Source organism: Dermacentor albipictus, chromosome 1 (assembly GCF_038994185.2).
Source record: "Dermacentor albipictus isolate Rhodes 1998 colony chromosome 1, USDA_Dalb.pri_finalv2, whole genome shotgun sequence".
In the NCBI taxonomy this organism is placed as follows: domain Eukaryota; kingdom Metazoa; phylum Arthropoda; class Arachnida; order Ixodida; family Ixodidae; genus Dermacentor; species Dermacentor albipictus.
The window spans coordinates 490423279-490436341 of record NC_091821.1 but is presented as its reverse complement, the minus strand read 5'-3'; the positions used below and the strand labels follow the sequence as shown (position 1 = coordinate 490436341).

General features: G+C 48.9%; 1 protein-coding gene across 6 annotated transcripts in view; it reads left to right on the top strand.

Annotated features, from left to right (window-relative positions):
- The window catches only part of Nipped-A (Transcription-associated protein Nipped-A), a 413461-nt gene that overhangs the window by 310614 nt on the left and 89784 nt on the right, over positions 1 to 13063 (top strand). For all 6 annotated transcript variants that reach the window (XM_065445525.1, XM_065445501.1, XM_065445517.1 and 3 more), the window contains one exon: positions 7282 to 7393. In XM_065445525.1, the coding sequence (XP_065301597.1) occupies positions 7282 to 7393 (112 nt within the window). The remainder of the gene's footprint in view (positions 1 to 7281; positions 7394 to 13063) is intronic.

Genomic DNA, 13063 nt, shown 5'->3' with positions numbered 1-13063 from the left:
CTTGTTAGGGCTGTTCCTTTGTTAGAGAAAAATTATCAGACATCATTAGCTTAGTGAGGCCCAGAAAACTAATTCAGGTAGCTATTAATAGCAGTAGTCGAGGGCACGCTTGAAAAGCACCATTAGCAGTCTGCACGTCAAAGCGCAGTCAAGCCATTGCCACTGTTGGCAGCTTGCATGCAAACACACATTCATGTGGTGGCATTGTTTATATTGGTTGCCTGGCCCAGGCAAGTAATGCGAATAAGAGAACAATTATCAAACATCATTAGTTTAGTGAGGCCCAGGAAACTTATTTGGGTAGCTATTAATAGCAGTAGTCGAGGGCACGCTTGAAAGGCACCATTAGCAGTCTGCATGTCAAAGCACAGTCATGCTGCAGCCATTGTTGTATTTGTTTATCTTACCAGGCAAGTAACGCCAATGTAACCACAATTATTCACCCTGAAAAGCTCTGCTAGCATTGTTTGTACTAAAAAATGCTGAGTGAAGTTGAAGGTGTTTTCTTGAGGCAATTATTTAATTCACAAGCCATTGGCATAGCGATCGACAGCCAGGTTCAGACAATATCAGTTGTGAAGTAATAAATAGTGAAAGTTGCAAAAGCTCTCAGTGCACTGCGTTGCTGGGCTCCATTCACTGAAAAATGTCTTTGCAATGACGAAAGCGTCAGACAGGAAATATCACCCCACTACACAATATTATTCGTGTTGAAAATGTTTACCATCATATGTGATGGGCAGCGAAACCGTCTGTTTACTAAGACTGAATGCACGAAAAATGCAACAGCATAGCAAGGTGTTGTTTCACAATATGGAACCCTTTTATGTGCACTTCTGGCGATCTGCCACATGCACTGATGCATAAACATGAACAGAAGTAAGAGGCAAAGTTACTCTGCAACTCACATGACGCTTTTAAGAAACTGTATCTGTAAACCTTGCTGTTTTTATAGGTGATTGAAATTTGTTTTGTGGAAGTTGGTTAATCACACTGGGGCAACAACACAAGTAGCAAGGACAGAAAACATAGTGGGTAGGCAGATTGAGGAGACGAGGTATACCAGAGAGAAAGGCTTTAATGAGATGGAAGAGGCCAGCTGGTGCTTTGATTGCGATGGGCTAAGGAAAATGTGTAAATAGACTTTGCTGAAAGAAAACTAGCAAAAACAAACGTTAATATAAAATAAGAGGACAGAAATAAGAGTAAGCGCAAACATGCATGGAAGCAGGCACATATTCGCACACAAAGGCGAAAACTAGGAAAATCTCAAATATAAAGAAATGTGGGAAATGAAAAAGATTTGTCAAACGCAAGAAAACATACACACATTTACAAACAGACGCGGGTAGAGGTATATAGGAGCGGGTTCACAAGCTGCTGTGCCTACCTTTTCGTGTTTTTTTTTTAATTGTTCTATTAACACTGTCTTGGGAATTTTTAATTGCAACATATCACGAGAATCGAAAAGCAGTGCAAGGCTATGTTGTGGGAAACCATATTGAGCGCTGGCAACACAACTTATGCGTGACTGTGTCACAGCACGCATTCTAACGCATGCGCGCACGGTGAGCACTGGTGGAAAGCAATCAATCGATGGTGCTACACAACGCTCAAACACCGCCGTTAGACGCTCGTCTATCTCACTGCTGACAACGATAGTTCACGCTTAGTGACGGTGACAAATCTTTGCGTTGGCGGCTTCTTTTGCAAATATTTTCTGTTGAGACACTCGTAGGTTCGTTTCATGCCCGCACGCTTTTCTCATTTCTCCTGAGAATGGTTTTTCTCCACTTCACCCTATCCGACGAGAAACGCAGCAACACAGTACACGAACACAACCGCCGCTGACAGTAGGCACCAGACTTTGGCAAACTTTTCTCGTCGTAACTTCACTCGGGAGCGAAATAAAAAAGACATAAAATACATGAAACAAACAGGCAGGATATGTGTTTGCAGTGGTCGCCGTGGGATCCTGTTTTCAGGCAAAGCGTGGCGCAACGTCAGCGATGCTCGCTGCAGTGTTTTTTCGCCGGATCACGACTTAGAATAAACGCACGCAGCACAAATGCCACATTGTAAGCTCGCAGTAATATTTCCGGCACGATAGACAATCACAAACAGTTTGGGAATTCACTGTGACGAGGTGTTGACGTTGTTAGATATGGCGCCGTTTCCTGAGGCTACTTCGAGTTCCCCAGACCACATCGGATGGCAGCACAGCTAATTGAGGAATGCAGAAGCAGGAAGCGTATTCCAGAGAAGCGGCCGAGCAAACAAGTTTAAGGCAACAAGTTTACGTGCCAACAAGTTCGTGCGCCGCCGGGATTAGCAGGTGGGCATCCGACAATGAAGCAGGTGCAGCCCTCCCCTTCTCCTCGTTCGAAGTGCATTGCCAGTCTGCGAGGCAAGACCGCAGCAAGCCGCCAGGTGTGACACCACGACACGGGCGCCTACCATTGGCTGAAAGTGGCGTCATCGGAGTGGACTCTCCCATTGGTCAAACATGACGTGACTTGCAGTGCTCGAAGGGTTTATAAGAAGCCTTCCAGAGAGACCTGAGATTCTGGGACATGCCCTGATTCCCTGATTCACCTCTCTCGAACTTCTTGTCGCGGGCCGCAGCGTCCGAGTTGCTGCTGGCCCGTAATGTCAGTACGAATGTTACTTGTCGCTCACCTCCCTGTACACATAATGTAGAATAAATCCCTCCCAAGTTTGGGTTTTCATCCGCGAAGCCCGTCCCTCAAACCCCTACATCTGGTTGGCAGCGGTAGGATCGCCTCCGAATGCATCAGCTGGTGGCAGCGCTACGGATGAACCTTCATCAAGAGAGATCCTAAGGAACCGGGAAGAGCGAAGACGAGAGAGCCTTCGTCGAAAGAGGTCCGAAGAAACTGGGAGTAGCGAAGAAGGAGCGAGCCTTCGACCCAGGGAGTCCGGAGGAACCGGCAACAGCGGACAAATGAACCGGATGGCAGGGTGCTGCAACCGTAAGTGAGCGCGTGGTTTTTTTCCTTATGATTCGCCAGACTCAAAGGTTGTGTGTTCAATTTTGATAGTTCTGGGAATCGGGAATTTGTTGCATTGTGTGTTTGCACAAATTAATAAGGAAAACAGTTTTAACCACCTGTCGGGGCAGCTGCCATGGATCTTAGAAGGTTGACGAGGTTAGATTTGTTGTTGGTGTGCGACGATTTGGGAGTTGAGGCGGACGAACGGATGGAGACGCCAGCTATCATAAAGGCGATTAATGATAGTGGCAATGATGACAAAAGCATTGCGCTTGCTTGGGAGGTGATACAGGAGCCACGGGAGCGTGTGCGTCGTGTACGTTTGCGAGAGCGTCGTGAGCTTAGGAGTGAACGTCAGCGTGAAGAACGCGAGAATGAACGGAAGCATAAGCTTCAAGAACTTACTCTTAGGTGTGAGCGTCACGGACGTGAGAATGAACGCGAACGTGAGCGAGAGGAAAAGTATGAGAGAGAGAAGGCAGCACTGATCAAAGAGATACAGCATTGTGATCAGTTATTGGCACAGAGACAACGGATGTCTGAGAATTCTGTAGGTAGTACAGAGCGAAAGTATGCGGAAGCATCGAGCGGATTTTCGCCAGAAGCCGACGAGAAGAGTAGTGCCTGTGAGATTAGCTGCAGATTCATAAGTAAAGGGAAAAGGCTAGCTGCTAACGATGCCTTAGTGGCAACAGAGGCCGTTAAAGGCCGCAAGGAGAGCGACGAGGTGCTGTGCCAACAGATGACTGTGGAGACAGGTAGGCCAGCTGCGAACAAATTGGCACAGTCACCGCGTGTGTGCGTCGCTGGTAATGTTAGCGAGGTTGCTAGCGAAGGAAAGGGTACTGTTGACGCGACAGACGCGGGCACCCATGTCAGGTCAGATATGCGTGCAGAAGTGAAGTGCGAGCTGAGCGATGCAGTTGAGAGTAGTTCTCGGGATGGCGAGCTCCGTAGTCCACGAGAGAACAACTGCATTGTTCAGGGATCGGTGCGGCTCTCCGCCAGTCTAGATAGCCTAGAGCGGGATGGTTTAGTTATTAATCATTCGGACTGTGCGCGTGAGACAGCGATCGATACCGACGGGCTGTGTGCCGATGCACAGCGTGCGCTGGGCAATGTAGCAGAGGGCAGTTCGCAAGAGTGCGAGTTGTCTAACTCGAGTAAAGCCTGCTGCATTGTGCCAGAGTCGGTTGGGCTGTCCGCCAGTCGAGGCAAAGTGAGAGTAGATTTAAATGTAAATCACTCAGACTGTGCGGGTAAGAGGCCGATCCGGGCCGACGAAATGTGTACCGGCCAGCACGAGGCACGAGAAGGCGACATGAAGGCTAGTGCAAAGAGAAAGCGCCGTAAAAAGAAGCGCAGTAAAAACCGAAAGTCGGTAACTAATGAGGCGCCGCCAAAGATGGCAAGAAACCCAAAAGGGCAGGGCGCGAGGAAGAAGGTGCGGTCGTCTAGGACGATGTTGACGCATCCAGAACGGTCGAGCCACAGGTCAAAGGGGGACCGCGAAGCATGTTCTGCGCAGTCGCGGACAAAGGGCACGGGGCAGTTAATCTCCTCGTCGTTCCGTAGTTCTTTTCATAGCTCAGCGTGCAGTTCGAAGAAACGCAAGGTGGCAGGACGAGACCAGGTGGGGAGTAGCGACGCGGTCAATCGAGTTTGTGTTGAAAGCGGGGCGCGAGGACGCAAATTGGCAGGAGACCGTAACGTCTTGGGGGAGCTGATAGTTAGTCAGCCCTTTTGTTGTCTCTCGACAGCCAGAGTAGCTTTCAAGCCGCGACCACCGCGAGGACGGCTCAGAGTATGAGTCAGACATAAGCGTTTGGAAAGGGAGGCGAAGAGCCCTTCCGTAGAAATGGAGTGTCTTGTTTTTTTATTTTTGAGCATCGGAAAATTTCGCGATTTGAGACTAGAGTTTCTTTCAATGTGTAAGGTTTGAGCTTTGTTTATGTTTTGGTTTGAGAAAGCTCCGAGATTTGAAAGATGCGTTTTATGTAAACATGTAGTCTCGCGAGATGTTCATTAATAAGTAGATAGGCTTTTTTTTGTGGGTGTGAGTAACCTGAAGGTCAAGGTTATCGTCGAAAGGCCTATGGTAAAGCGCGTGTGTTATTTAACCTTCTTTCTTTTTAAGCGTTTTTGAATTTTGTAAGGTTAAGCGCGTAGATTTGAGTGAGTGCATGATTTGCACGGAGAAGCGTTCTTAGTTCCATTAGCGCGTGTCCTGTGTGGACGGAAGAAAGCAGACTTTATGACTGGGTTGCTAGTGTGTGTGTGAGGGCAGCCGTGTATTCTGACTTCTTTAGTGAACGTGCGTGGAAAGAGTTATTGAAAGACGCATTAGTTTAAGGGTTCTGCGGAGTGTGTAAGTCCCGCAAGTTTAATTGTTCGTTTACGTCACGTGTCCTGTAGGACTTTCAGGGAAGAAACGTGAGTAAGCGTAAATGAAAAGTTTGCCTACAACGCAAGTACGTGTTTTGTTTAGTGACCACAAGGCTAGTGCGCTTGTGATTACGTACTTGTGAGGTTGACCAGATTGTTCAGTGGCACCAATACGTGCGATAAGTACGCCACTGCGATAGATTGGAAACATGCTGTTCGTGTAGTTAGGCCACTTAAGTTATGTTCGGCTGTTTTCATTTGTTGTTTGCATCGTCAACGACCCTTTTGTTTTGCAACAACAATAGTAGTCTGGTCTTGTCGGCATTCGAGGAGAAATGGATAGCTGTTTGGAAGGGTGGTTGGAACTGCTTTGTCAAAATTGGGGAACTAAAAGATCAGGGTTGATTTTGACTCAGTAATAGCCTGGCGAGTCAGGGGTGAAGAGCCTGCGCTTACACGTGGGGCAGCGCTGTGTTGTTTTGTTTGTTTGACGTCTGTTCTCCAGGGCCAGGATCCCGAGGGTTGTCAAACGAGGCTCGACCCCAGTACCCTGCAGCTTCTTTCAGCGTTCCTCATGGCCAGCGAATTGAGTTCACCGGCCATTCAGAACTACCGGGGCGAGGACGAGCTGTTAGATATGGCGCCGTTTCCTGAGGCTACTTCGAGTTCCCCAGACCACATCGGATGGCAGCACAGCTAATTGAGGAATGCAGAAGCAGGAAGCGTATTCCAGAGAAGCGGCCGAGCAAACAAGTTTAAGGCAACAAGTTTACGTGCCAACAAGTTCGTGCGCCGCTGGGATTAGCAGGTGGGCATCCGACAATGAAGCAGGTGCAGCCCTCCCCTTCTCCTCGTTCGAAGTGCATTGCCAGTCTGCGAGGCAAGACCGCAGCAAGCCGCCAGGTGTGACACCACGACACGGGCGCCTACCATTGGCTGAAAGTGGCGTCATCGGAGTGGACTCTCCCATTGGTCAAACATGACGTGACTTGCAGTGCTCGAAGGGTTTATAAGAAGCCTTCCAGAGAGACCTGAGATTCTGGGACATGCCCTGATTCCCTGATTCACCTCTCTCGAACTTCTTGTCGCGGGCCGCAGCGTCCGAGTTGCTGCTGGCCCGTAATGTCAGTACGAATGTTACTTGTCGCTCACCTCCCTGTACACATAATGTAGAATAAATCCCTCCCAAGTTTGGGTTTTCGTCCCGAAGTCCGTCCTCCAACCCCTACAACGTGACTTGGCCCAGTTCGAAGCCTGGGCGGCCATCTTCTCCGACGGCGGGGTCACTTGCCGTCTGGCTCATGACATCAGTCCAGAGTGCGCGCCCATTGGTGGATGCTTGTTTGCAACCGCCTCGGAGGAGTAAACGCCCCCTTTTTTCTAAAGTAGTATCCGACTATAGTTTAAATGGCCACATTCCTGTGTCTTGCTTAGTAGCCAAGATGGTGAACACACTTTTGCATTGCTTTAGTGAATGTGTCGGCCAACCAAATGCCTTGGCTGTCTTCAGTACCACTGCACTCCGAGCCAAAAGCACCACAGAGGCCTGATCAGAGTGCAACACCAGTGCTTTAATGTGCAGTTAAACCTCCATATAACGAAATATTTACCTTTTCTTAACCTCTTGTCCATAGAACACCGTGCATCTAGAGCTTCAACATTCTTTTGCAACTTCTTGGTGATTTTGTATTCGAAGAATTATTTTAAAACTGTATTTGTAACAAGTACACTGAGGTGTGTAGGATGTCGGTCAGATGTCGCATTGGCCTGGCTTCAACTAGGCAGGCCAGAAGGGTTTCACCAGCCTGTCAGTGGTGTGGTGTATTATGTCGGCCTTTAGGTAAGACTTACGGTAAAAAGATTTTACATGCAACCTTTGCAGGATCCACACGATTCCGAGTGTGCCCATTGTGGACTGCTTCCAGAAGATCCGTCAGCAGGTGAAATGTTACCTGCAGCTGTCACACATCACGGGCAAGAATGAGCTGCAAGAGGCAAGTACCCAGAGTGCATTCAGGCAGTCGTTGCGTGCACAAACCAGCGACAGCATTTAAAAAATCCAAGGACACCATTTATGATTAGTGAATGTGAAACAACTGAACACCGGTGAACATTCTTTTGAGGTATGAACTCCTCACGGGCAAGCAAGCACGTTGAGACGCTTGGCGCGTTTTGATTTGGCCTTGCCGAGGTGCAGTTAGAACGCAGGCAAGGAACGCACGGATAGCCGAGAGCGAGGGTGAGGTGCATCGCAGTAATGCCTTCTCCCCTCAGGCTACACCTGGTACGTTAGTGCAGCAGCAGGTGTTCCCTCTTGCCTGCTCTGCTCCGTCGAGGCACACTCGTGGCATGGCATCGCAGCCAATGGGAATTTAGGCGCGGTTTCACTGCTACAGAGTACAGATGTCAATGGACCATTTAGGCCCTTTTTATTAATAATTGTTTTCACTTATGTGTAATGCAGATTGTTGTGATTTAATATCGTGAGGCAACACTGGGGATATAAGTGGATAGTCCAGGATTAAGTGTGTCTACCTGTGGTTCTCTAGTACACGGGTGCTTGGCACATACCGTATTTACCTGTCTAAAGCATGCCCTTTCTTTTTCAGATCTTTTTTTTTTTTTTTATATAGTGCAGGCCCAACAGGAGGCAGGCTTATGGCTACTCACTGAAGCTTTGAATTGCACTTCAACTTCCGTGCAGAATAAGGCGACTGGCGCCGTACCAGGAACACATTTAATCAATTGTTGCCATGGCTTGCGCTGCTCTCATCAGCGCACTCTGCTTCGGTTACCCTTGTCGTTTCATGAGCTCGCCTCACGAGCACCCTACGAAAGCTCATTGTCCTCCATGTCAAAAACACCATGCATCTGAACAACAGGCAGCAGAGCAAATAGCACGTCGGGTCTATGCTGCTGAATTTGGTGAGATAAGGTGGTGACAAAGATGATGATGCAGTCGTGGGCAAAGCAGTAACTTGTGTCGGCCAGTAGCGGATTCCAGAAATTAAACGACCCACAACATGGCCTCTGAGATTGTGTGGTGCACACTAGCCTGATGGTGGTAGGCTTCTTACATGAGTATGTGCATGTGAAACTTTTCTTTTTAATATATTTTCACGCTTCGAAGTATGGTTTGGGTCTTATACAAGGGCAGGCCTTACACAAGTAAATATTGCATTTTTGCAGCATTTTGTCCTCATCAGAGCACGGCCAGTGTGGCCAGGAATTGAACCGGCGACTTTGTCTGCAGCGGAATACCACGGCGGTCGCTGAGCCACTGCAGCAGGTTGCGATCAGTTGTACCAGTGCAATGCCAAAGGCATTTCTGTGGCCTGCGCTGTGAATTCACTCAACAACGAAAACAGCATCACTCCTGTGCTCTCTTCTCTTACTGTTTGCTTCTTTCTTCCAGTTTAGATGAACAATGCCCATTCGAAGTCATATCTGATAGGGTGCTAATTTAATTTTAAGTACCGTAAAAACCGGACTGTAGGTCGGACCAGAATATGGGTCGATCCCCCAAATAACGAATTCTAAAAATGAAAAAAAAAATATCTTTCAATGGCAAAAGTACCGAAAGACACCCTTACCTTGAAACAAATGCGACTTATGCACAATAGTGACAGTATTTATTTAAATGCTGCTCGCATGTGCACCCGGCCAATCTTTAACAGTATCGCGCGACCATTGACCCACGTGCTTGTCAGCACCTTATAACGGCGCTGAGCAGCGAAACAAACGGGATACGCGCATGTGTACACGTGTGCTTACTTTCGCTATTTCGCCGCTCTGTGCCCTGATGATGAGGTGCTGACAAAGACGCGGGTCAATGGTCGCGCAATACTGTTAAAAATTGGCCGGGTGTACAGTTCACAGAAGGACTCCGAATCAGAGCAACGCCTTTGATCAGAGTCGTCCGAACTAGAGTCGGATGGCGAGTGCTTCTCGCTGCCCAGTCCAGAGGCGTGCGCGATCTCTACCGCTTTCAAACGTATGCATTCGGCAGTCACAGGCAGCGATCTTACACGCAGCTCTCGGACGAACTCCGCAACCTTGTCTTCCAGTTCTGCGGTCCACCCCCGGAATGACGTTTTCTGTTGGTTTGTTGCTTCTGCCTCTGCCAGTACCGAATGCTCTTCTCGGATACTCCAAATTCGTGCTGTGCCGCAAGGTTGCTGTGGGCTTTTGCGCACTCAGTCGCCTTTTTCTTGAAGGCGACGGATAATTGCCATCGGCTTCCGCTCATTTGAACCAAAATGTGAAAAAGCAGCCTTTAACCAATATAACTTTGTGACAATGTAAACCCAAATCGGTGGTGCCACAATGTCGCCACGCCGCGCTACTGCTGATGGCGATGGCGAAGGTGGCGAAGGCGGCTCTTCACTTCATCCGCCCATTGTTGCAAGGCTTCTATAGTTTTTCTGGCAATGTCCGGCATATAACATGATGGTCGACTTTTCGCAATGGCTTTTGAAAAAATGTTTGACTTATATTCCGGTTTTTACGGTACCTCTCAGCCTTGAAGTTTGTCAACTGGTCACTTGATTTGCTGGTAAACTTCAGAATACCCATGCAGAGTGAGTGAAAGTTGGCATTATGGTCTCTTGCTTGCGGGTGCGAGTATCGGACATGTCTTCCAGTCAGTGTCAATATTGATACAGTTAGTCTCTTTAATTGAATCCTCGTTAACTTGGAAAATCAGCCCCGCAGGGGCATCTGCGTCAGCAGGCGTTTGGTTTGTTGCGACACCACGTACCCGAGCACACAAGGGTTGGACCCTCCCGTGTGTAGCCGTGTGCGGCTTAGCCACGTCTGGGGAAAGGAGGATCCTGGGGGTTGAGCTGATGCTGGGTGTTTGGACCTTTGAGGCCCCCCGGCGGAGGCAACACACCTCTTCGGCCTCGGCTTCACATAGACGGCACCTCCAGACTGACCCACCTGGAGGAAATCGGCAGTCGCCTTTTCCTGTCTTCCTCTCCAATCTTCGTCATTCTCTCCCACTTTTCCATCTTTCCTCTCTTCTCTTCACTTCTTATTACTTCTGAATTTCCTGGTGGCAAGGGTTAACCTGGTGTGCTATGATCTACCTTGATTATAACATATGTGATTATAGTAACAATGTACAGTTGTTATGGCAGGGCTTGCCTCACAACAATCTCTGCCTTGTCCCCTCGTTGGGCTCAGTGGTGGGTGACTGGCATAGATACCAAAGAAACAATACATTTCATCGGACCCTTGAAACCCTTCTTACCTGACTGCCCTCTGAAAAGGGGGTGCACCGATGCAACATTTGAATTGTTCTTGTAGAAACGAGACACATTCCCCAAGTAACATGTGATTCACTGTGAAGACACTAAAAAAAAAAGCGACAAACATTTCACCCTTCTTGGTGTCAAAATGCCTCACGGAGGTCATTGGAAGTGGCTACAAAGCCACCAAGTTGGCAAGTGGGGACCTTCTGATTGAAGTGAAAGACAAACTGCAGTACGAGAAACTAACAAACCTGGTGGCATTTAGCGATAAAACCATATCTGTTAGTCCACACCGAACTATGAACAGAGTCTACCGTTTGGTGTCAGACGATGACCTCATGGATCTGACTGATGAAGAACTCCTGAATGTATGGAAAGAAGAAAACTTTTGGCTCTAGTACACTCCAGGATGCAATAGAAACAGGCTACCTCAAGTTGCGTGTAAGACCTTACATTCCAAATCCTCGACGCTGCTACAAGTGTCAGAGGTTTGGCCATGCCTCTCAAAGCTGCTGAGGACGATTAACTTGTGCGAAATGTGCTACAAAAGATTACTCTGCTGACGAATGTACTGCTGAGGCCCATTGCGCGAACTGCGATGGCAGCCACGCTGCATATTCCAGATTTTGCGCAGCCTGGAAGAAAGAAAAGGAGATCATTACTATCAAAGTTAAAGAGAATATCAGTTCCCGGGAAGCACGACAACGACTTTCACCTTCATTTGCAATGAAAACTTTGTTTGCCGAAGTGGTGCAACGGGGGGCAGCACCACGACGGACCCCAGCGGTCGCCCAAGGCACGCGCAGCGTACTGAGGCGATCGCCACCTGCCTCCATGGAAGGAGCAGCTGAGGCTGCCCTGCCCTCCTCGAAATCCACCACACCAGAGGCCTCTTCTAGCGCTGGCAGCAGCCATCGCAGCACAGAGGCTAAGGAGGATCCATCACCCTCCGGGCTGCTGAGGCTACAGCCTTCGGCCCTTGAGGTGAAGCTAACACGACATACACATCGCTCGTTAGAGCAGCTGTCCAGCGCTTCGCAAGAGGCTATGGACACTACTCCAAGCAAGGTGGTGCAGCAACCAGCTAAGGAGCGACGGAATTCTTCGGACCGCTCTTGAAAAGACAAAATCAATATTACAGGGCTGCAAACGGCTCTGTAGACTAAGGCACATTCTTTTTCGTACGCACAGCACCAAATTAACTTCATCATGGACACGCAAATTATGCAGTGGAACGTTAGAAGTCTTCTCAGAAACCTTGATGATATTCAAGAACTCCTCTGCGAACTCACTCCAAAAGTGCTGTGTGTACATGGATGGATACAACTTTCTTGTACGTCTGGCAAGGTTTAACGCGACCCGGGCTCAGGTCTCCCACAGGGGAACGTCAAGGCCCTGCCTCAACGCTGTCTCACGGGCTTGCTGGACTGCCCACATCTGGATTCCGAGGTCTGAGCTGCACAGAGCGGCGGCCCACCTCGACGACAGGGTCTCCGGAGTAACTGCCATCCCTCCTATAACTACACTGCACTCCCACAGCATGTGTTTGAGTGTTGCTGGTCCTTCCTGGCACAATTTGCACGTGTCGTCCTAATGCTTATCTGGGAAGATACGTTTCAGACGGAATGGATTAGGGAAGCTGTTCGTCTGGAGTTGTTGCCAGGCGACGGCCTGCCTGCTGTTCAATTTGGGACTCGGCGGTGGGTATATCCTTTTGGAGTTCAAATATGCACTGGTTATGTCATTGTATCTGGTGAACCTGTCCCGTTCTGCTCGAGAAGCGTTCGCTATCGTGCGAGAGGCGTTGCCCTGTTTGGCGCGGCGGGTCATGTCTCGCGCCATCTGGTGCACCGTCTCGTTTAGGTTCGGGAGCGCGTCGCCTTCCGTGGTGATGTGCACGGGGAACCATATGATCCTCGAGCTCGCGGTTTTGGATCTGCCCGCTTTGGCCAGAATGGACAGGGCTTCCTTGGAAATTTGACCTTCGGCATAATTCTTTACTGCCGTTTGCGAGTCACTTAGTACGACTTCGCATTCCTGTTCTGTGAGGGCCAGCACAATCGCTACTTCCTCCGCTATTTCCGAGTGTTTGGTGCATACGCTGCATGTGGTTCTGATTTCTGACTCTGCGTCTATGGCTACGGCGGTGTATTTTTGGCCATTCGCATATTCGGCACAAGAAACCCATCTTAAGTCCAAACACACTAACTTTCTTCGTCATTGTGTCATTTCTCGTAAAGATCGTGATGATGCCATCGCGTCATCTGGCAGTGTAGCCATTATACTCAACAAAGGCATAGCGTGTCAACATAGACAACTACAAACGACCCTAGAGGCAGTGGTCGTTCGAGTCGTACTTCTAAACAAACTTATTACCATCTGCTCTCTGTCCAACTGCCCATCTGTTCG